Source organism: Enoplosus armatus, chromosome 6, assembly GCF_043641665.1.
Source record: "Enoplosus armatus isolate fEnoArm2 chromosome 6, fEnoArm2.hap1, whole genome shotgun sequence".
Taxonomy (NCBI): Eukaryota; Metazoa; Chordata; class Actinopteri; order Centrarchiformes; family Enoplosidae; genus Enoplosus; species Enoplosus armatus.
In genome coordinates, this window is record NC_092185.1 from 1,966,410 (window position 1) to 1,990,852 (window position 24,443).

General features: G+C 41.9%; 2 protein-coding genes across 2 annotated transcripts; both read right to left on the bottom strand.

Moving 5' to 3' along the window:
- Nucleotides 1-1,999: 1,999 nt before the first annotated feature.
- ticrr (TopBP1-interacting, checkpoint, and replication regulator) lies at nucleotides 2,000-14,464 on the bottom strand. Its single transcript, XM_070906940.1, has 22 exons — nucleotides 13,784-14,464; nucleotides 12,954-13,191; nucleotides 12,416-12,648; nucleotides 11,539-11,766; nucleotides 11,095-11,228; nucleotides 10,817-10,944; nucleotides 10,418-10,621; nucleotides 10,138-10,283; nucleotides 9,694-9,794; nucleotides 9,400-9,493; nucleotides 9,014-9,096; nucleotides 8,374-8,604; nucleotides 8,058-8,145; nucleotides 7,693-7,765; nucleotides 7,207-7,338; nucleotides 6,929-7,019; nucleotides 6,731-6,789; nucleotides 6,232-6,509; nucleotides 4,973-5,533; nucleotides 3,349-4,504; nucleotides 2,946-3,074; nucleotides 2,000-2,118 (listed from the first exon to the last, which is right to left on the bottom strand). The coding sequence occupies exons 1-22, from the start codon at nucleotides 14,462-14,464 to the stop codon at nucleotides 2,000-2,002; spliced, it is 5,187 nt and encodes a 1,728-aa protein (XP_070763041.1).
- A 6,352-nt stretch (nucleotides 14,465-20,816) lies between these two features.
- Nucleotides 20,817-22,301, bottom strand: c6h11orf96 (chromosome 6 C11orf96 homolog). Its single transcript, XM_070907672.1, has one exon. It carries the CDS (start codon nucleotides 21,961-21,963, stop codon nucleotides 21,583-21,585), a length of 381 nt encoding a protein of 126 aa, XP_070763773.1. The 5' UTR covers nucleotides 21,964-22,301; the 3' UTR covers nucleotides 20,817-21,582.
- Nucleotides 22,302-24,443: the final 2,142 nt, after the last annotated feature.

The following is a 24,443-nucleotide window of genomic DNA, read 5'->3' on the forward strand; positions in this document are numbered from 1 at the left end:
CATTCTTCCCTGTTTGACACAGACTGCATTCTGCATTAAAACCCATCACAAGGTCAACCCACTTAACCAAAAAACTGCTGCAAATTCCTCATATCGTCACGGCTGGTTGGACTTTACAAAGGCACTCCTGCCCCTTTGTCCACAGACACAAATGTGTATCACTAAAGGAAACACAAGTATGTAAACTACGACCTCCAAGCAACCTTTAGCAATAAGTATTCTGACCTCTGGAGTTTAATTAGATTTACATGTGTGGGAAAAGGTGGGTCTGCACTGACCTCACATTTGATATGATCCTTTCTAATAAAAAATAATTCAAAGAAGAATCAAGCTGTACCCAGCAGTACCTCGAGGAAATCTTAACACATTGAACTCAAAGTTTGGCACCACAGACCTCCGATCAGTTTACCTCTTCTAGACTGTGACCTCCTCTGACCCCAACAACTTTTAATTTGTATTATTTTGTCCACGGTCAGTAATCAGAGCTGTGCACTGTGTCCCCTTCAGTCACTGGTTTCCAGACAGAGGCCATACTGTCTTACATTCAGGGCCTGAGCTCCTTTTGGAGGATAATTCAGTAATCTGTGGATTATAGAGGAAATAGTGGGCATACAATACTTGGATCGAAGTTCACACTGTATTTTTGCAGGACATGGAATTAGTTTACAACACACAGGATGTATCCTAACCATAATCGTAACCCTCACCTGGACAATGGGAAGAAAATCATGGCTGTGACTCAAGAAGGGCACTAGTGAGGGATCTGTAAAATCTGATTGGACTTGGACTCCGTTTTGTCAACAGGGCTTTTTCACAGCAGACAATTTGTCTGGTTATAGTTTGAAAAGTCGTGACAGCGTTACAGAGAGCCAACGTGCACAATACCAGGGACCTGAAACCTAACCTTTTTTTAATTCTTACTGTGACATCAACATGTTTCTTTTCTTTAAAAATACTTCAGCAGCACTGTACGTGCCAAAATGAAAAACTCACCTTAGAGGTGTATCACCTTTTCTGACTTCACAGAAAACAAGTGATGCTTGCTGTCAAGCTAATCTCATGAGTAATAAGTTCTGATGAAACTAATAAAATCAAATTTCTGATTGGATCATAAAATTTGGGGGTTATCGGCAGCTATTAAAATGTAATTTCCTGTGTTTTATACTTCACATGGAGAGCACTGACCTTTGAACAGGTAGGTGATTACAGGACGAGTATCAGGTTTCCTTTTGTTTACTGGCAGCTGATAAACTTGAATTATAACAAGTCACACTCAAAGAGCAGAGAGTCCGTACAGTGAACAGCTTTACTTTGTTTTACTGTACGGGTTTCTTCCTGTTTTTCTTTCTTTCCCTGTTTGGACAAATGTGTAAAAACAAGTGTGAATCCTGACAACAGGGCGAGCACAGGATAAAAAAAAACATTTTCAATAACTTAATTCAGAAAACTGATATTTATTTACATAAGACTTTGATATTTACAATATGACTCAATCATTAGGCCTTCCCTTTTACTTAAAAGCAAGTTTATGACAAGAACAAACAAACTAATAAATAAACATTCATAGTATTTATATCAACAAATGTAAGCTTCAGACTTGATTGTAAAATGGATGATTACAATTTTGAAAAACAATGACATAAAATCACCATTTTAGCTTCAGAAAGACTTTCTGGTATAAATTCTTGATAGGAACAGTGACGGACAATTTTAAAACATCTCGGCAGTCAACTCAGTGCTAAACCTACCTGTAATCTTAAAATGTCCCGATAAAACTAAAGCCACTGGTTAGAACAGAACATGTGAGGGTCAAAAGTGTTGGTGGAGGCGACTGAAAGGGACATTCATTCATCTGCAAAGGCTTTCAAGTGGTGCTTGAAAGGCATCTTTCAGATCTGCCATCAAAAGCACTCCTGACAAAACATGGCTAAGAAAGGCTCACAACTTCACAGTAAAACACAGAACGGACAGTCTCTTTGCTACCAGATGATTTCGTGGTTCAGTGAAGCAGTCTCTTCCTGCTGTAGGTCTTCCCCGTGTTTGAGCGTGTGATTGGCTGGCTAAAGGGAGAGAGCTCCACGGCATCGACTTCCATCCTCCTCCCTGACGCAGCCTCATCTACACGGTTTAGGAAATAATGAGGATTGTTAGTTAACTTCCAGTACAGGGGAATGTCAAGTTCATTGTATTCATCAGGTTGTTTGTTCACTTTTGGCAATTAGGCCAGTGACGTAATGCCAGAGCTCTGAGCTACTGGCTCACCTGGACAAGTGGAAAATACACTACATGGCCCCCCCGAGTCAAATATTACACCAGTATGAGACCAGGGCCACAACTAACCATTATTTTATCAATGAATCTCTCTATTATTTTCTCCATTAATCGTTCTGTCTATAAAATGTCAGAAAACAGTGAAAAATGATGGCAATCATTTTACACAACCCAGTGTAGCTTGTTTTATTCCACCAACCGGCGATGTTGGATGAGATTGAGATCAGGGTTTTGTGCAGGCCAGTAAAGTTCTTCCACATCAAACTGGGAAAACCATTTATGGACTTGGTTTTATGCATGGGGACATGAGAGCAGTACTCAATAGTATTGTGTCCACATACTATTGGCCATAAACTCTGGCAGGTTGGCCAGTCACCAGTCAGGCATCAGTTTCCTGCCCTGGAAATATAAAGGCTAGGGCCAAATAAATATTTGACTTTATATATTAGATGTCTGTTCACACAGTACAGAACAGAGGTTGACATCTAGATTAAATCACTAACCAATAACCATTATGTAGTTGTTGTTCAATAACACCCCACTTACAAAAAGATATGTAAATCAATTTGGGAGGCTCAACGCCTGTGTTTTATATTGTAGATTGTTATATTGTATGTTTGATAGATAGTGCCTTTAATTAAATGGCAAAAATAAGCACAGTATATATATCTTACCTTTAAAATTTGGCGTTCTCTTACTAGCAGAGCCCGTTCTGCCCTTGAACAACAATGGAGAGTGAGTGAGGGCCATAATCCCACTCGCCGTCACCGGTTTCCTCATCTTTGAGCTGGGAGGAGTCGCCACTGTCAAAATGTAGGAAACAAGTTAAACTTTGTATTTATCATTTAATATCTCAAAAACAATCATTGAACTGTTGTATAACAAAACCTTTTTTTAAATGACAAGACACAATATCCATTTAGTCAATAATAAAGCAAAACTACAAAACATATACTGGTCGTAAATATTTGGTCAGAACACATAATCAATCTTAAATCGACCATGAAAGTATGTTAATTTTGAAACACGGTTTCAAAAGGACACGTTTTGTTACTGAATATGTCAACCATAGCTTACATGACTTAACATCTGCATTTCCAGCGGCCCAGATGTTTTCTTCTTCTGCTGCTTTCTGAGGATCGGCACAGTCAGCCTGCTGAACCAGCTTCTCCATCCAGTACAAGTCTTCCGTTGGGGAAGGCGGAGATGCATCTGCTCCAACTGAGGGTGACTGTTTGGAAGTCACGGTCAATATTGCAGCTTTGTTGTTTGAGGGCTCATCAGTGTCCTCGGTGTCCTGCAATCTGCTAACTCCAAGCTCAGCTTCCTCCAGCAACTCCACCAGCAGAGGCTCCCCCTTCAGGCAACGATCCTTGCCTCCAAACACTCCAATCTGAGCTCTCTTCCTGCGAGGCCAGCTGTTGAGGTTGTCTGGGGTCACCTTCCCTACGCTCTGAGGTGAAGGAGTCAAGGGAATGATGTCTGCAGCTGCCACTGGAGACATTGTTCCTGCGGGATGGCGTGTAGGGGTGTAGGACTGGCAGATGTACGTCTGGACGCTTCCACCTTTTCCAGGTGTGCTCTTTGCCGGTGTGACGTGAGTACAGATAGATGGTGATACACATCCAGGATCTCTGTGCTTAGAGATGAAAGCCAAAGGGTTTTCCAGCTGAGAGGGTTTCACACCAACTAAAGGGCTCTGAGCTCCTGAGGTCAAATCGCCCGCATTCATGGAATCTGTGCGTTTGATTTTGAGCTTGGGAAGTCCTGACGTCTGCATTTCCAGTTCTACTTGGTAAGTCAGGGGGTTCGGAGTACCTATGCCCTTTTGTCGACTCGGTCTTGCTGGGCCTCTAGGGGTTGAGAATCGAGGGGAATCGTTTCCGTACCCCAAACGAGCAGCAGCCTCCCTCTGCTGGCGGTCAGGAGTCTGCCTGAAACCGTAGCTCCTACCAGGTGTGCCTTGAAGTGGCATACGTGGTTTAGGAGAGCCTGCGCTCAAAAGAAAGTCTTCACTGGACTTTGAAGGCTTCCGTGAAAAGCTAATGTTCATCTTGAGACCTCCACTAAACTGTGTCTTTACAACTGCTGCATCTACAATGTCCATACTTTCATCTTCTGTGGATGCAGAGTGGAAATGTGAAGAGTCAAATTGCTGTGAATCTGTATGGGAGCTAGAGTCAGTTTCAGAGGTTTGGGAGGGTTCAGCCTGAACCTCTTCTTTTGTATCTGACTGCATGTTCTTTTCCACAAGGTCACAGTTCTCAGCAGATTCTGTGTTTAGTTTGGAGGGAACATTCTCACTAGACTGGGATCTTAAGTTATGTCTGGTGGCTCTAGCACCTAGACCAGACTTCATTCTTGCCGGAGACTTTACTGAAGTACCTGATCCTTCTGAAACGGTTAACACTGGCTTACATGGGGATGCAATGTTTGAACTTTTGCATGGAGTTCTTCCAGAACGAGTCATCATTTGGTGAGTAGGACTAGGGGTCCTGGTTTGAGTTGTAGTGTTGGGTTTAGGTGAGAGGCGGTGGTCTAGAGGTGGTGTGGATTGTGGAGGAGGCGATTCCAGTAGACTAACGGTGTCACTTTTTCCGGGTGTTTTCATCCTGTTGTGAAGTTTTTCAGAGGACCTTTGATTTCTTTCCTGTGTCAAAATAATGTTATTTGCATTTTCAGAAACCCTTACCAGGCTTACTTGACAAGTCTTTTCTGGAGTCTTGAAAATGTCTCTTTTAGTGTTTGTGCTTTTCACAGGACTGCTGAACATGCTGGGTGTTTGCACCAGTCTTGGAGAAGTGCGGGATGCAATACGAGGCGACTCTGGCACCTTGAACGTAACGCTGTTCTCTGCCACTCTACATTTTCGAGGAGATGGAGACCATGTGACGCTCTTCTTGGGAGTCCTGGACATTGGACTATTGAGCAGATGTAATCCAGAAGAGGAGCGGCATTCGATCAAGGCCTTGACCGGAGTCCTGAGAATACCCTTCAGTGGGCTTCTCCCAGGGCTTTGCTTAGCTGGTGTCTCTACCACGAGAGTCTTTCTGGCTGGAGATCTGAAAGGACTGCCTCTCAGAACCATACCAAGCTCACGAGAGCTGCCTGCTACAGGGCTCTCTGCAACTGAGAAAACATGCATCCTGGATGGAGGTGGGGTTTTGGGGCTCCCTGGGGTTCTAGGGGTCTTGGGTGTCCTGATACCATGGTTGGCCCTCCCACAGTTCCCAGGTGACTTCGTTGGCGTTTTATTTGGACTCTAAAACAAACACACAAACAAAAAAGTCATGAAACCTGCAACAACTAATTTTCGTTGTGAAGACAAGATTTATATATCATCACCTTTTAAGTTGATATGGAGAACTTGTTAGAAAACTAATTTACACATCCAGCAGTTGCAGAGCAACATTATCAATCATTTGGAGTCGTGTTTCTGCCACTTGGGGAATGTAAGTCCAATATCCACTCTCCTGTAAGCTTTGCTTTTGGTCTCTACCAACTCCTGAGGGAAGTATGGCTCTTTAGATGCTAACTGCTCCACTATGTCCACCATTAAATCAGACTCTAGTCTGACGTAAACACACAATTTTACAATTTACCCTCATACCCCTTCGACATTTATTGTAGTTTTTATAGTACTTATGATGGAAAGATGGATACTGTAATTAAATGGATGTCTTCATGGATATTTATTGTACAAGCTGTGCTGTACAACCTTTACATGAAATTTCATTTATAAGACACGTGTTGGAAAACTATGATGTGAACAATGAAAAGATGCTTTAGTCATTTGCCATTTTGCAAGATTGAAGAAAAACGTAAGAATCTTATCAAGAATCTCTCAGGAAGTTAAGAAAGGACATCAGTGTGCTCTTTATTCCATTGTGTCCAGTAATTGTTCAGCTTCTAATGAATGAGATCTGTTGGGTGAACCATATTATTAAAAAGAGAACTCACCTCAAAGACACTAGAGTCCGTGGACAGCCGTGACCTGGTGGTCCTGGTTGCGTAAAGCTGGTCAGAAGAACGACTGGGAGAAACAGCAGCCCCGAAAAGAAGACGCATGGGAGAGCGAACTGTTTTTACGTTAACCCCACTGACTTTGCCTTCGCCGAGTGTAAGCTGGGATGCAGAGAGAGCCCTGTCCAGGTTGCGGGAGCGAGCTTGAGAACTTGAGTAGAAGGTGTTTGAGTGTCTTCTAGCAAACTTCTTTATCCTTGGGCTCCTTCTTAGGTCTGACAGAAAACCAAAGCACAAAAAAGATTAAGTTATGGGTAGTGCCCCCAAATAAGAGTTTGCGTTTAGTGTTTATATCAGATTTTTTTCTTCATTTCAAAAGACCACACATACTTTTGTTGCGTACTTTAACACAAGAAAAATACAATTATAATTGTTACATCTATGTAAATATAGTAGGTGTGGAAAAACAACAAAAACTGTGGTATCAGTAAAATACCTTCTGCAGGTTTTACTGGAGACTCTTCCACAATGCACTCCTCAGTTGGGACAGATCTCCTGAAAACAACACAACAGAAAACATTTTTAGTTTACAATAATTAGCAAATGCAGATGATTGTGGGTCATACAATAAATGAAATTATTGAAGAATTGATGATAATAAATCTCTATAAGGCTGTTGATCAATAAAACATACCTTCCCATTTTCTGCCGGTATAGGAGGCGACTGGACACTTGCTTGTGATGGGGTGTTTCACACACTTTCTTTGTAAGAAGTTTGTGCCTCTCTGAAAAGCAATAATTTAATTTGAGACAAACTGCTAAAAATGCCCAGTTAATCAAAATGGATGCACAGTGGGACAAACTCCCATCACTGAAAAAACACACAAAATGTTCAGTGAATATCTGAATATCAAGATTACATGGCTGACAAGTTTTTCTTTCAATTCATTTGCAATAATGAAATCAGTTTACCTTCAGCTTCAGGAGATCGCTTGCGTTTCAATCCTTCAACAGCAGACACAGACTGGCTCCTCGGCAGCTTGGCTTTCTTTGAGGGGGAAACAATCTCTTGGTTGAACAGGTTTCTTCTCACCTTCGTCACCTCTGTGGACAATCAGAACACGGTCTGTATTTAGGACTCTTCATGGAGACGCCTACTGCTAAATGTCAAAGGTGATACTGCTTCCAAAATCCATCTTTAGAATATGAAACAATCTCCCCATGTCAGCTTGAAACTTGTAAGAGTTTGTAGTTTGCTTCTCTGTGAAAAAACAGAGGCTGGGGTCAGCTTGAGGATGTTTTTCACACAATTTGAACCAAATTGATTCAAGCTGTCCACAGTCACTATTCTTCATTAAGAGCAAACCTTTTACAGGCACAATTCAAACCTACAAAAGGTTCACTTTCGAGGTTGGGAAGACAAGTGTCACTTGATGTGAGATGTAAAACAGAGCATACCTTGTGTTTCTTGTTTCTGAGGTTGTGGTTCTGCAACAGGTTTCTCCAAAGCAACACACACCTTTGATTTGGACTGATGAAAACACAATAAAGCAGGTAAAATAATCTGGATTAGACAGCTAAAATAACAATGAAACATATGTGCAAATGTCATCTCAGGTCTCTTAGCTGTGTGATCGTCTTCACACAGGAAAACACAGTAAGCATTTGAGAAATTAGACCGATTAACACATTTAAAAGTTGATATGCCTTTGGATGACTCTAAATCCAAAAATTAGAGATATTATGAAAATACTAGTTGATCAAAGTTTCCTTATAATCCATTCGAGACATCAACAACGATTCATTATCTAAGGTCATCTTACAGCTCTTGTAGTCTTTTTGGGCATCTCTATTTGGCGAAGACTCTGTGATGATTCCGTCATACTGCGATGACGAGTCAGCATCCCACTCCTAAAAAAAGACGGAACAAAAAGGGGATTAAAAACAACTTAAATTAATCATACAACTAAAAATTCTACTAAACACTGAATATTAAATGATTGTGATTTAATTCCTGTGAGCAAATCATCATCTTCACTCATACGTTTCGTCTTTGTTTTAGTATCAAAGATTTTTTCCACTTTCTGATTTTCCATAACCAAAATGTGTCGTTCCAGAAAACATAAAGCCTCCCCTCACCTCCTATTGTTGGTTGAGCGTTTTCGCAAGTCCTGCAGGCGATCTCTGCCATCCGAAACCAGGCTGTGTGTGGAGAGGGGAGGTGAGGAGGCTGAAGGAGAAACACTGTCCTTGGCAACTGACTCGTCGCTGAAGAAGTCAGCAGGTAGAACAGCCACCAAAGCCTCAGGGAGCTGGGTGCCCAGACTGTGGTAGATGTCTGCAAGCACTCTGGGGACGGCGGTCAGGAACCTTCCATGACACAGAAAGACTATTGTTAGATTCTAACAACTATAAATGAGAAATATTCGGCTCATTTAAAATCAGTGTTTCACATCACAATTCAACATGGATACTGTGACGCACCACGTTGGAATCCAAACATGCCATTTTACATCAGTTTTGTTTTTAAAAACTAAATATTTATGCAAAAACATGTTAGTGAAATAAGAAACTCTAAATCATGAATTTGTAACTAAATATATGGTAACTGTTTGTAGCCTTACAATTGACTCCTACAAATGTCATCAATACCATAACAATATCAATATTGCTTGCATATTGTCTTTTACGTTTTACAATCTTTGTTTTTTTAGCAAGAAAATGATCAAGAATAGTCAGCTTTTAGTATTCTTGATATAAAAAAATCCCACACACTTACCGTGGGAGGACCTCGTCTTGAAGGAACCTTGCTAGACAAACTGGGTCTCTTGTTAGGGAAATTATCCTGAGCATTTCAGCCACCTGAGGAACAGAAGAGGTTAGAATTTACTTGTTCGTGTTTGCTCTTTTGTACAATTAGTAGAGTTCAATACATAAACTTTGCTGGTCAAAATGGTTTCAAACAGTTAATATAAATAAATAATATTGGAATATTTCAATTCAATCTGAAATCGAATTATTTTGTGGTGATTAACGTAAGCAATCGATTAAATATGGCCTGAAGTATGGCTTGTAAAAGAATGACAATACTACCCACAGTTACTCTTCTGCTCTTTGCCATTACATAAAAAAGGCATTAAACTGACTCGATAGTGAGCATCTTACCTCCTCTGCCATCTGATCAACATCCAGTGAGTCAGAATGCTCCGAGGAGAAAAGTCTGCACAGCTCCAGCCTCAGCAGCGCCTGAAGCTGGCACCTAGAGGAGACAACCTGTGTTACTGACACCTAAATATAACCGATTGACTTTATTAACCTTTATTTATCAAGGAGGATGGACACACATGTATATCAGCAATGACCAGCCACAAACAAGTCAGTATATCGATATAGAGCTGACTTTTACATGTTCAACTGACTCTAAAAACAAGAGAATACATGAAGGTAGAAAGAACTCACTCTCTGACTTTGCTATCTACATCAGCAGCCGAGCCATAGAGCTGCCTGATTGATTTGCTGGTCTTGAGGAGGTGCTGCTGGACAAACACGGAGGTCTTTTCCTGAAAAGAGTATTTTAGATATGCAAATTAATCACAATCCAGTTGGACTTTAATGTACTTTATGTGATTCACTGAAAGCTTTCATTATCATCTCAAAAAGGAAACTTTTCTGCATCTTATATCATCTTGTTAAATGTTTCCCTACAGTGGGCATGTAAATGTAAATAAAATTTTAATCGTGCATTAAACCTAAATTTACCAATTAACAAAATGTATTGACAACTGAAATCACAATGTATGATTATCCACAATGCATCCACCATCAAATAACCAGTCGGTAGCTTTAAATGTATTTCAAGATTCTGACCTGACCCACTTTCATCTTTTCAAGTATGTGTCTCACCTTCAGGTCTGATTCTGCCAAGAGGAAGGTTTTCACAGAAGACAGGAGCTGCTGGACTCCAGTGAGGAGGGACGAGTCTCTCTCTACCATGGTCTTCTCGTAACTGGACTTCAGATAGGAAAGCAGCTCTGCCTCACAAGTGAAACCTTAACAAAAAGGCGAAGATAAGTTACTTAAAATTTTTTTTTTTTTTTTAAAGCTCTAGATTTGAAATATGCATACTCGCTTTCTTGCAGAGAAAGACCGTTGAGTGTTGTAAAGCTTTAATGGGGACACTCACTGGTGGTGTTCGCTCCTTCAGATTTGTTCCTGTCACTTGACCGTCTCTTCCCCTGTCTGTCTGGGCCCCTACCCTCGGCCCCCAGCTGCTCAACCTCGGCTTGGCTCTTTTGGGCTTTGACATTTAGCCGCGCCACATTCAGCATCTGCAGGGAGCGACTCATGGTCTTCATCTTCTGCTTCACTGGTGTGCGCTGGGCGCCACCTGTAGATCAAAGATGGGAAATGATGGAGAAATATTACGTGCTGCTTTCCCTCTGGTTAAAATCTTTATTATGTTTAAAAGGATAATTGATGATTCTCAATATCCTAAATTTAACTTCTTTACTTTTATAGACTTCACAACCTTCATCGAAACCCTGGGATATGCATAAAAAGGGGGAAAAAGAGGTTTTCTTACGTTTCTTGCCCCTCTTGGCATCTGCGCCGCGGGATGTTTGATACAATTCAGCCAGACCACTGATCAGCTCCTGCTGTAGGACAGACAACTCCTCCTCTTCTCTCTGCTCTGGCACTGCATGCAGCAATCTGTTCAACAAAGTAAGCAAAACATCAGGACCACATGTCACTTTTTGTTTAAGGTTTGATTCTTGTTGTGTTTAAAGCGTTCTATAATTCTCGCTTCAAAAGCACTACATATAAATTATAAAAGAGATCTTGAAATCATTATCTCCTTACCTCATTGACTCCATTAAATGGGGACTCACTCCTGACTGGTCTGACTGAGGGAACCAACTCTCCAACACACCCGTTGTCAGCAGGCAATGGCTGACTTCCTGCTGAGCCCACTCAGGAACCTGATGATCCTTTGGCTGGTCTGAGGAATAAAAACAAAAATCAGCAAATATTCAATGACGCATACACATTAGGAACATGCAAAAAATGGCAGGCAAAAAGCATTACCATTATATATGCAAGAAGAAACATTATACCATCCTGTTCAAGTATATTAAATGTAACCGTGTACTTTTAACAGCTACAAGTCGACCTAAAACATTTTGGTAACATACACCTGTATTTTGTGTGTTTGACAGAATTACTGATAAATTCAGGAAGAATTTGTTCTCAAGATTTTATGTTTTGAACCCTGAATATTATTATTATTCCATCCTCACCATCGACACTCTCACCATCCTCTTCAATGAGGTCATACACTACTCCCAGCACACTGCTCACAACATCTGGTAGTTCAGCTGAGGTTTCTGCTGTGGCGGGGGCAATGGTTTCGGTAGTCAGGAACTGGTCGTGCTGACTGATTCCATATTGGAGAATGGTGAGCAGAGCTGTAGAGTGTGACAAGGGGGAGAGGACAGCCGAGCACACCAGACCACGGTCATTCACCTCAGAAAGCTGGAGGAACAAGCAAAAGACGGGAAAAGCAGGAGACGTGAATTAGTAAATGTTTACATGCTGTTTAAAGTGAGCAGATAATTAGCTGTCTAGCCTGCAAACTGACGTGAGCAGTGAACTTTTCCCCAGAGAATGTTTGTTTGGTTGCTAGTTCAAGTAGCTACGGTGCAGGACAAGACAAGGGTGCTCATGTTTTTAAGAAGGACGTTTTAGCAGGAAAGCTAATGTGGGAAAGCTGCTGTCTATGATAGAACGCTGACATTAGTGCTTTACGCAAGATTTGAATGGCTGTACGGTATCCATCTACGTAGATGGATACTAGAACAGTATTCCGTCGAATTAATGCTGAATCAGAATCAGAAATACTTTATTGAGCATATAATGCAAAACTATGGGCGCCATAGTGAAACAAAAGCATAAAACATAAATGTCTCCCTTATGGTACCTGATTTGTCTCTCACAAAGGAGAATTCAGGACAAGTAAGTTACAAAGCAGACATGTAAGCTGTAGCAGACCAAAAAAAAAGCTATTTAATTTCAGCCAGACTTTGAGGAGTTTACATTGCAGAAGAGCCTCTGGACCAGCTGTACAATTTGTGCATGAGCCTGACCTTGTGTAAAACAGCACTGTAGTGTTTGGATGTCTCACCATGTTCAGAGCATGAGCAGACAACTCCATCAGGAGATGCTGGAAGGCAGCAGCTTCCTGGTCACTACTGCTGGAGCACTGAAGGACCCATGAGTCTGTGGAGGTCTGCATCAGTGAAGAGGCATCCCAGCCCTGCAGCACTCCTTTCAGACACACTTCCACCGACTCTGGCAGAAGCCTCTGTCTGCGGGACACAGGCTCAACCGAGATGCCACAGCTCTGTGTCACATCACCTGGTTTGGGTGAATAATAACACAACACACATGAATAATGGCACTTCATTCTCAACTTAATTAATTAATTTAATTTGTTTTATTTACTTTGCCTGTCATTTATGCATCTCATATCATTTCCACGGTTGTGTTTCGTTCACGTTCATGATTAGCAAGACAATGACTATGTACAGTATCACTATTATTCAGTATCTGTATTTAAACTATGGATCACATAAATAGTTTTAATAGCTGCAGTATTTCAGACATGTTTGAGTCATAACAGATGAGGATAAGAGTTCCTTTCCATGTTACTAAGTACCAACCTTGCTCCCACTGCAGAACACCACCTATGACAGGAAAAGCCAGGCGGTAGAGCTTTTCAGTAGACAGCAGGTATCCAATGCTGGACTTGAATGCAAAGGCCTCTCTCCTGAAGCCTGAGTCTGGCTTTTGCGTGCAGCAGAGGTTCAGCAGTGCAACCATAGGGATCACTCTGCCACCCACCTGAGCTAAGACCTCAGACAGCTTATCAAAGCCGAGGTGATCCTCACACCTCATGACCTACAATAAGACAAAAGATCAAAGTTGCTTATGGAAGTGAAAAAGGGAATTTGTTTTAAATGCCACTTCAGCAGCAACATCTGTAACTAATGAAAGGATGTGTTTTAGCCATTCAAAATTCCATGCTGACTGGTCAAGCAGTAAAGAGTCAGGGATTGGTTTGGGTGAATGCCTTGACCATGCAGGTTTTAAAACATCAACAAATGTTTTATCCCAAAAGATTCTGGTTGCGTTTTTCATTAAATTGTCACCCATCTATATCTCAATAGGCAAAAAGTGTGACACACAGCAGTTAAAAGGTTGTCATTCCTGGTTCTGAAGGCTGCTTTACAGTTAAGTGATATAGTTATATGAAAAAAGTGAGGGACACTAACATGCTTAACCTATCATATTCATGATACTAATGATTTTGTTCTCAAATACCACTCACCCACCACAGGTTACACAAAATAGTAAAGGAAAGCAACAAGCTTTATATCCAAATCATTTGTAATTAACTTACTGATTTATAAATATTGTGGTTTTTGTCCAGCTCTTGTTGGTGCCTAATATTAATATTCTCTATAGCTACAGTACTCTGAGCTGTACTCACCTGGACATGCGATCTACTGTCAATCCAGTGCAGCACAACCTGTCGCTGGACCAGCATGTCGTGAAGGCCCCTGGGTATAATGTGCTCTGTCACATCTGTAGTCAGGTCATGGTTTCCCAAAGAAAGATAGTCCACAAGTTGTGTCCTGGTACGTGGACACGTTGAGACAATAAACACCACATTCCTCCCGTTGCTTGAAATATCATCCTCCTGTGAAACACTGGGCTTTCCAGCTCGGCTCGACTTCCTGGGCCTCAGGGACAGTTTAGTGGGAGAGGTGATGTCTGGTCTGTCCCATTGGAAGTCCAGCAAGGTTTCTTTGAGTGCGTTTTGAAGTGAAGCGGATTGATTGGGTTGCTGCTTCTGCTGAGAAGGGCACGGTTTTTCCTTCACGTCAAACTTGGCTTCAAACTCCATTTCGAAGTCCTCAAAAGTTTTGTGGCGAAGCTCCTTGAAGTCTGATCCCCTTGATATGAGGCCGGCATTACGGCCAGTCTTTGATTGAAAGAATTTATAACCCCAGCGCACTTTGTCAAAGCCATACTTGCAGCTGAAATGCAGAAGAATTTGTAATATTCCTCGTTTCACGAGATGATTCCTGACATCTAGCTGATCGCCTGAATCGTGCTCTCCATAATCCACATCGATAACAAAAACCAAGTTGTGTAACGTTAAAGCCATACCGTCAACTGCAGCGTCCCCAAAGGCAGTGAGTGGCTCCACAGCCCTTAACTCAACGATAAGCCATGAAAACAGGTCAGCCTTGATCAAATGTATTCAAGTCCGCGGTCACTAGTTTAACACATTTGGTCCAACAGGCTGTTCACTGTGTGTGGGCGCAGGGACGCCATTTATAGCTGCCAACATTAGGGCACTTCATGTATCTACGCTATCCTGCTAGCTAGCTATCGTAGCCACCAAGACTCGATTTAACGTCATTACAAATTAGCTTCGGTTAATGTGACACGGGTTTAGCGCTTGCCGATGTTTGAAATAAGTTGGCTCCCACGGTAGAAAAAGTTTTAGACTGCTTAAAGTTTCCATATAACGTTATTCGCATACCTAAACTCTGCCATATTCGCCATTTTCTCGTAGCCGTCTGCCCTTAACCGTTCGCGCTCCTTGAACGAGATCCCACCCCTTCGCTGTGATTAGTTACATCCTGTAACAACAACAATCTAATTGGTCGAAAATAAGGCGAACGCTGGTCGGCGATTCGCCACAAGCATTTTGTTAACTTTTCATTGGGCAAATGCACCATCAATTAAATCTAGACCGATTTGTAGTACATGATACGTAACGCAAGAGCAGGCAGGGATCAATGATTGGCAGGTGCCACTTGTATTTAACGTTTAAAAGCTACTTGTTTGTAATGCATTATGTATATCAAGATGTAACGGGTAACTTGAAAATCAAACAAGTACGTCGGCCCGTTAGTCTCTGAGTTTGCAATAGTGTCATTTTGTGAAAGTTAACCTGACTCAACTTCATAACAGTTCGTTTTTTAATGCTAGAAAACAAACAAACAAAGCAACATGGACAAATTACAGAAACAGCTTAAAATGAAGGCTCGACTTGAAATGTATTGGAAAATGTTGCACTTCCAGAAAGACGCTGGGGCAAACAATGATTACAGATGACCAGATTACCATTTCAGGACCAGGAAAATCAAGGCAAACTGAGCTCGATGTGAGACATAGCCTCCTAATGTTACAGAAGTCTATCAACTGCCTGCTCTGTGTGTTTGTAAGAAAGAGAACAAATAAAAAATGGGCAAAGAACTATCTACTTGTGCTGCTGTGCCAAGTAAAGCAGTGAGAATGAGAGCTTGGCATCCTCAGCCATTCTGTCTCTCACTGCCTAAAATGGAAAAACTCTCATTCAGGGCAACGTTTGGCTTTAATCTGGAGGTCTGGGTCTTCTCACTGATTATTCAGTGTTCCCTGCAGTTTTAAGCAAAGTAGGATTCACTGAGTGTGTCTGCAGAACATGCATCTAATGGCGTCCTCAGCGTGTCCTACAGTTGGATGTCCATGTTGATCGATATCAAGTCAGTGACGACACATATAAGTAAGTACACATTGTTTGTCAGCATTGGTATACAATGCATAATATTAAACGCTGTATGATGAAATAAAGGACTTTATTCAGAAACATTTATTTTGTTCATAAATGTCACAACATTGTACAGTCTTTGATCATATATACATTTCACATAATTACCTAATAACAGGTATTACTGTAGCTGTCTTCATTAAAACCTTAGAAACAGCCAGGACCAAAATCTTTGAAACAGGCATTATCATCTTTAAGTACATGGACCCATCTTATATGTTTCTCAGATAATTTGTCAGAGCACATGGACGAGCTAAGTGTAGCACCTTTCTCCTTCTCCCCAGGGCTGAAGGGCAAACCAGAAAAAGAAAAATTTAAGGAAATAGAACACTGGGAGAGGAGGTATGTGGGTCACCTTCTGTTTTGCATCGTAATCACCTCTTTTCTGCAGCACCAGGGGGAGATGCAGAGCTTAGAAAAGCTTTGAAATAGAGAGAGATGAAAGAAGCATGCTGAAGGTTCTAGACTGGCTTTCTGTGTCCCACCAGACACCCCTTAAGTGATGAGACCAGGATGTAGGTCAGGGATGCTTTCAAGAGCATGCGGCTGCTATGACAACATACACATGGATGCACACATACACACACACGTAAAAGTCTACAACACACACACGTAACAGTGTACATGCATGCACTCCTAACGCTGTTGGTTATCTCTGGGTCTCTTTGTCAGGGGTCAAAGGTCATGTGTAAGATAACTGGAGTTAGAGATGGTCTTAGTAAATATGGCCTGGGGAGTAAAACAAAAACAAGAGGGTTATCGTACAGTAATTACAATACTGTGGTCCAGAGTGAAATGTCTCAACAACTGTTGGATAGTTTGGCATGAAATTTAGTACCTTTATTGTTCCCCAGAGGGTGAAACCTGATGACCTTGGTGAAGTCCAACACTTCAGGTTATAACAGATACCCCTAAAACTAATGACCAATTGTCTATCATAACATTAGCATGTTAATAACTTTAGTGCAAAAATCACACCATTATTTCATGACCCTAAAATGACCTACACTGCTAATCATTCAACCATTGCTCAATGTTAGTTAACTAATTATTCAGTGGGTAAATTACACTTACCATTAATAACACTAGCAATGGCCATTTTGAGTTGTCTGATGGTGTAAACACTTGGAATCAGTTGGGAATCTGACACTGTGGACAGCGCCTGACGAGTCTGATGTATCCTAAAACGGCCACTGTACAGATGATGAACTCTTTTGTTTTAACAAGTTGTCTCTTGATTTTTCATCCAACCTACATTTTGTGTTGGCCTTCAGACTTTTAGTTTGGTTTTATTTTTTAAATGTTAGAGGGTTCAAAAGGTTCAGCAGTTGGACGCCAATCAGGCAAGTGGTCATCACACGTCCATTGCTATAAATGTCAATAGAGTCATCAAAATGCAATTAGGGCGAGTGTGTGGATTTGAGTTCTGAGACAGAAACAGTACAAACACACAATAGAACCAACAGGCTGCTTACCATAATGTTCTGCAGGCTGTGGGTGGAATCACTGAGCAGATGCTTTCTACTTGGCAGAGAGGACGCTCGTTCCAAAGCAAATATTGTACCAGATAATATTCATTATTCATGCTGACCTGTGTAAGAGTGCACCTCACTAGAACAGCCTTGCCAAGATGTAGATGAAGTCCTCTTTACGTCACTGAAACGGGACAGACTTCATTCGGTGCTATCTAGAAAACCTTTTCTGATCCTGCTGACCCTAAAAAGAAATCCCTCTGTCAGACAGTCCGGTCTCCTGGCTTGAGTTTGTATTACAAACAAGGAAGAGAACTGGCTGGCTTTGGAGACATTTTCTACTTGTTTTTGGGACAGTTTGTAATAATGTGGCACTGGTGCTTTCCAAATCAATTACATGTGGTACACTTGTGTATGCTGAACACAGAATAAAAAAGAGAACATAAAAAGTACATTTTACAATACAAAAGCCTTAAGATTGTGAAAACGTGTGAGCAGACATAAGCAAGTTTCTTTTTGTTACTTGACAGACAAATTAGATCAAATAAATCAGTAAGTTGATAACAAATTGCTTTTGGAAGACCAGGATATCCTTTTCACATAAAAGTGAGCAACGAATACAGTGTTTGTTTTGTGCAATGGCGACATTTCGTTCATGCGTCAGCTGTCTCCATCTTGAAACTTGTTTAGTGGTCTGTGATTCATAATAGAAGACAATTCTGCACACAGTTTTAACTTTAAACAAAGTGTGGGATGGTAATCCATCTTGGTGAGGGATTATAGAGTTTACATAACGTCTGTTGTTATGTTACAAAGCTGTAAGTTCCTCTTTCACATGTTAACTGCCTGACTCATCCTCAGACTCAGTCGTCCTCATGAAGCTGAACTGTTCTTAATGTAATCCCTTTGGATACTTTAAAGACCTTACTGTTTTTGGAAAATGGATGTTCTTAGTCTGTCTTGTGTGTCCATGTTTAAACATTTTATGATGTCTTATTTTGTTTACTGATTATGCACAGCTCATGTTTGGTTGGAGTTCCCTATATGCAGTAAATAATAATGTAGATAAAAACAAACAAAAAGAAAGTGATTAAAAGCTGAAATCAGACACAAATTAAACAGATTGAAAGAAGAAGCAGGCAGGTGTTTCACTTAAAGGACGGAACAATGCAGCATCATTCCAATGTAATTTACTTTTCACCAAAGCCGTCGATCTTATGCATAAGATAATAAGAAATGTGTACACTTGCATCTGGATGAATCAAAGTGTCAGAAAACCTGTACAGTAGAAGATGGTGCATTTGTGTCTGTTTTCTGTCGGATCCGTCTCATCCAGTCTGGCTAACACGCTTTCATTACAGTGGTGCACTTAAAGCAGCGATGCTGCCGTTCAACCATCTTGGCATCCCACCTACAATAAGGAAATAAATATTGGCGTGCCCTCAGTCATTTTGATGCTTTGAGGTTATGTTGCTTGTTTGCTGGCCAAACATAGTGTCTGTACAGTTTGTTTCATGTGCTGCATGTTCTATTTAACAGATGAGTGCCCTTTCATGCTATTTTGTCTGCTGCCAGGTTGTTCATACAGACACTATGCACATCACAGCCTTTGTACCATGTATTTCCAGCTTTAGGAAGCTAAGCATTTGTCATGCAGTTAGAATCAGACAGTGAATTAGGAAGCAAGTGTCCTCACACATCAGATTTGGTGGGGAAAAAATAATGTTATATTCATTTCAGTGATGCTCTTGCACACTCCTTAATCTCCTCTGCAACATAAAAACTAGGTTGCTGGAGAAAGTAGGTGGAAAGTGGAGGCATGAACTGGATCACGGTTCACGGTCCCACACTCCTTTAGCAAAATCTCAGTGACGCGAATGCTTCCAGAGTTGTCGCACTTAAAAACAGCTGCTGATAATTCTGCTCTGGATGTGGTTAAGTATGACAGCTCTACAAGCACTAGACAAACAATGACTAACGTGTGTGTTTGTGTGGTATGGAGACCTTTCCTGTCCTCCCAGCTGGTCTTTGTCCATCCTCCCTATTGGTTGGGAGACAGGAAGTGGCTGGCAAGATTGTCACAGCTTGTACGTTCATGATGATTTGCTTTGCTTGTTGTAGCAAATGCTGTTCCCATTTCTCTTGCGTGCACTAAAAGATGAGAGTGCATCTGTTATCGCTGTTGTACTGGATGACATGTTCCGTCATTACAGTGAACATGGGCACTGTGTCATGAATACTCACTACAGCACCAAATGTGTACTAATCCCTGGTTGAAAACAGTCTCCAACAAATGTTACTTACTCCTGTTTGAGTAACACTTGTTAAAAAACTACAGTGCCCAGCTGTTTTATGAAATTACTTTTACTTACCTTTTAAAATGATTAAACTATATATTTGCGGCTCGTTTTTTTAAAGATTTACAGTTTGTCGTCAGTGGGAACCAGCGGGCTTTGGCCTGAGAGCCACAGACATTCATTATGTTGCCAATAAGAATAATATAGAATAACACCAGCCTGATCTTTAACTGTGAATGGTCACCCCCACCGCTATCCCTGTCTGTCTCACAAACGCTGACCTCCGATCTGTGTCCCTCTGTGATTTCATTTCCTCACAGCACACGCATCACAGTCCGACACTTAAGCCATCATACCTCTGGGGAGAACATCTCTCTCATCTTGTAGATTTACTTAATCAGAGTCTATTTTTAGTCGAGCCACATGCAGCCCGAGCAGGTTCTCAACTAAAGCCCCTGCAGCATTGTCTCCGTCTGCAACACGCCGCAGACTCGCGCTCGGATGGAAGTGGATTAGGAGAGTAGGGTTATTAGCAACAGGAGGGATGGCTGCAGCGGCTCTCTGGGAGGCTCCAGAGGGCACTTCTCTCAGCAGGCTGCTAGTTGTTGTGGCTGAGTTCACTGATGAAAACCTGACATTACTGAAAGTGCGTCACCAGCCAAGCAAGCACACAGTAGACGCAGCTCAAGTACGTAGAGTGTTTATACATGGGTCAGACATCTTAACAATAGCACTGGAGATGGACAGCCAGTAAAGGCTACGTATCACTTCCCGCTGTCTTGTAACTTCCTCCTTAATGTGTTCCTTTGGTCATAAACCTTTCTGATGGCATTTTATCTCTTCATCTCTTCATAATGTCTCTTTTAGAGTCAGTAATGTTTTCTCAGATAAATTGTCCTGGTGTTGAGACTTGTTGGCCTTTGCACATCTTGTCATTTGTTTACTTGTCTTAGTTTTGATCTGTTTCACGGAGTGTAAATCAGGTTGAATTACAGTGTCAGCTCACGTCATGAAAAACACACTCATAGCCAACTAATAGCATTTTGTTTCAACAATTGCACTTCCTAAATAGACATTAAAAAATAAATGAAAATGCAAAATGACTCAAAATACTTGAAAATATTTATTAAAGTACATATAACATTGTAATATATGTGTACAAAGTAAAACAAATATACAGTATAAAGGTTATGATTCTCTTTGAAAGTCAAGGTGACTTTAGAAGTCAGAAAGAGCGATAAAATATCACATCTACAACTCCACTTGGTTATGAACAAAATGAGAGAATAAATAGACATTTAGAAAGGCATTTTTGCTCAGGAACTGAAGCAAGAGCAGAGATTTCATTCACTGTGAAGCTGGAAAACAAGAGCTTGAACTCTTGACAAAGCTTTGTGATGGTACTCTCAGGTCGCTTTCGATGCTCAGTACTTTGCTTAGTCAACGCATGTCACAATACTAACAATTTCCAATAGTCCTTTCTATGGTGACTGGTCAAGTAGAAAAATCTGGATTGAAAAAAAAAAATACCTATAAACTTTAAAATGGAAAAATATCAACCATCTTTGCTCATTCAAGTTTTCCTCATAGACATCTACAGTAGAAAAGGAATACATCTGAAGAGTGGTGTGTTCAACACTGTCATCGGCTACTTTTACACTCGTCATGTCTATACAGCAGTACAACCAGCCTGTGGCACTGGTAGAGATCTTTACAGATATGCGTCAAGTGCATCTTCGGGCTATATACTGTATGTTGATATGTTAGTATATATTAAATGCAGACTTTTGTATGACAGCAGCAGCTTATACACACAGGCAGGCCGGCAGACAGGCCAGTTTGGTTCAGTTCAGTTGGCCTCCAGTTGAAGCGGCGTCAAGGTGAAGCGGGGAACATGGGTGCCTGCAGGGTGCCCTCACTGGGTCGAGTCGGAGTCACTGGAGTCCAGGCTGGCCTGTGTGGGTGTGGGGGTGCAGCTGTGATGGGCAGCGGGCGGGCAGTGGAGGGTCTGTGTGCTCCGCCGCAGGTTCTCCAGGGACTGCAGGAAGGAACGACGTGCCCTCTCCTCCTCCAGGGGTGAGGAGCCCTCTTCTTCTACCTCTGCGATCTCAGCAAAGGTGACAGGCTGTGTTTTGAAGCGAGCCTCGCGAGATCGGCGGGAGCGGCTCTTGCCCCTTGCTGGGCCCTTGGGGACAGGCAGCTGCTGGGGGAACTCCTCCATGGCTGAGGCCATAAGGTGGGCAGGCAGGACGTGGAAGCCAGAGGCCTCCATAACCATCTGACGCACAGCAGCCATTGTAGAACAGAAGCCCAAATGGGTACGAAATGAAATCTTGTTTAAATCAAATGGTTTTTCTGGTCTTTCCGGTGCCTTGTCCTATTTGAAGAGAAGTCTCTGCCTGAGGAGCAACAAAGCAAGAGTTCGTCCAAAGTCAAGCCAAACAGACACTCCTCAGACCTCCACGTCCCGGCACGCTGAAGATTACCAGAGTTAAAGAGACAACTGCTCTCTGGTCAGCCTCTCTGGTCAGCCTCTGCTCTTCACTCCTCGGTGTGAGTGCTTCTGTTTCAACTCTGCTGAAGCCTGATGTCTCTTTTCTCTCTGGCTGTTTCTCGTTTTGTGTGTGACTCTCAGTCTGCTGAGGCTAATACCACCAACAGCTCCTGAACTGTCTTTTATAGCAGCTCACTACCCACTCAGCGTCTCACTCTCTCTCTCTCTCTCGACTCCCCGTGTCAGCCAGGTCCCTCCCACTCCCCCCCCCTCCCCTCTCCGTCATGGTTCCGGCCTTCAGAGCAGTCAGTCAGTCAGTCACCCCACCAAAATAAACACATGAGGAGAGAATATTTGTGTGTGAGTGTGTGCTTGGGTGTGGGGGCTTTGAGGGATTTGAAGGGGGGGTAGATAGATTTAGAGACAGAGGGAGAGAAAGAAAGTCGAGACAGAAATGGAGAAGCAAAATGGAGTGACACATTCAGTAAGTCGGGCAGAACGGAGACGACAGAAGAGAATTAGAGCAGGAAGAAAAGTGGATCAAACCAAAGTCAAGGTCGAGAGACTCCAATGCTGTTACACGTTTTATCACAAAATGCAGGACAGAGTCCTTGGGGGTTAGACACCTTTGTTAAATTTATAATATGAGACAATTACCTCCTGGTTTTTCTATTACATAGCATTACATTGGAAGATGTTAACTTTATTGTCTGACTTATGTATTGCCACAAGTATTACTCCAGATTCAGGAACAGTTTGCCTGAAGCGAGACACAGCAGAATGAAGGTAAGGCTTTTCAATATGCAACTGTGGGTGTAGTTACCATTCTATGGAGCATTATGCACTCTAATGTGTGTCTGGAGGGAAACGTGGCAGACAGCTCTGCTGTATATATGTAAACATGACTGCAGAAGAGATGCCAGGTTATTACAGACCCTGTATTGGTACAACCACCTCACCTCTTACCTTGTGGGTGTGCAGTGTGGCAGCCACACATACGTACTTGCACACACAGACCAACAATAAGCCGAAAGTACAATGACAAGTAGACAAATCCACCTGGATTGGATGTCTTTGGACTGTGGAAAGAAACTGGAGCGCCTCGAGGAAACCCAGATAAACACAGAGAGAACATGCAACAAAAGGTCCAGGTGCTTTAAGGACTGTCATCATCAGTTAACATCAATTAATTATTGCCACTTTAATTAGTATAATTAATGTACACAAAGACTATCACCAAGACTTTACCAGCCTTTGGCACTGTGAGCTACCGGGTCAGATGTAGCTGAAAATCTGGATTTCTTTATGGGTCAAAATAAAAAGAGGATGTTGTTCTTCCAGCATGACTGAATCTAAAGCTTTCAGAGTTTTCTGGCTCTGCAGCTGGTGTTAGACAACATTCCCATGAGACATTTGGCATCCGTCTCATTCACGGACAACCACAAACCACCTCGGCTGCAATGTTGTGGAACTTTTGTTTCTCAAATGCATAATGTAGATATGGGGAAATGAACTTTTTAAATGTCTGCAGATGAGAGAACATTATGACAGATAGCTCATAGACAGTCACACATGATGCTCAGCCTTATATGAAGTCAAAGTCACAGTAGGCAAGGAAACAGATACACAAACACCAGAGACTCATCAGCAGTCCCAGCATCATCCAAGTCATGTCAAGCGTAATGACTACATTTGTCCTTGTCACTGCTGATGGCAGCATGTCAGGGTTGGTGTAGATTGGCTGCGTCGGTTACATTCACACTGCGGCTGACAGTGTCCCAATGCAGATTTCTTCTCTCACATGTTCTCTGATCAGTGACATAAATCTGTCACACAGAGACACATTTTCTCAATTCTAATCTGAAACATTGATTTTTGATACAAAACCACTTGTGACCCACTTGTGACTTCAATTTGAATGCTCAAGACAGGAATCTTCACTGCTGCCACGAAGATAAGGACCCTCGGCTCGGTCAAAACATACCCTACCATAAAGCGAGGGAAACATGAGACAAACAGATGTGCAGACTTTTGTTTTTATTAACAAGTTTAATGTATGCTCAGTCGCGGTCGAGGTCGCTATCACCGTCACATACTGTGACGTCATGGGCGACATCAAGGACTGACGTGCAGAGTGACAGAGAGTTCATTGATGCTGCAATACTCACCGCTTCCACAAACATCTGGCAGAAGAACTAAGAAAATATTGTGACTTACAGTGTATGATGACTGTGCTGTCAACTTACTGTTTTATTAAGTCAGGAGAAGCTACTGAAGCATAC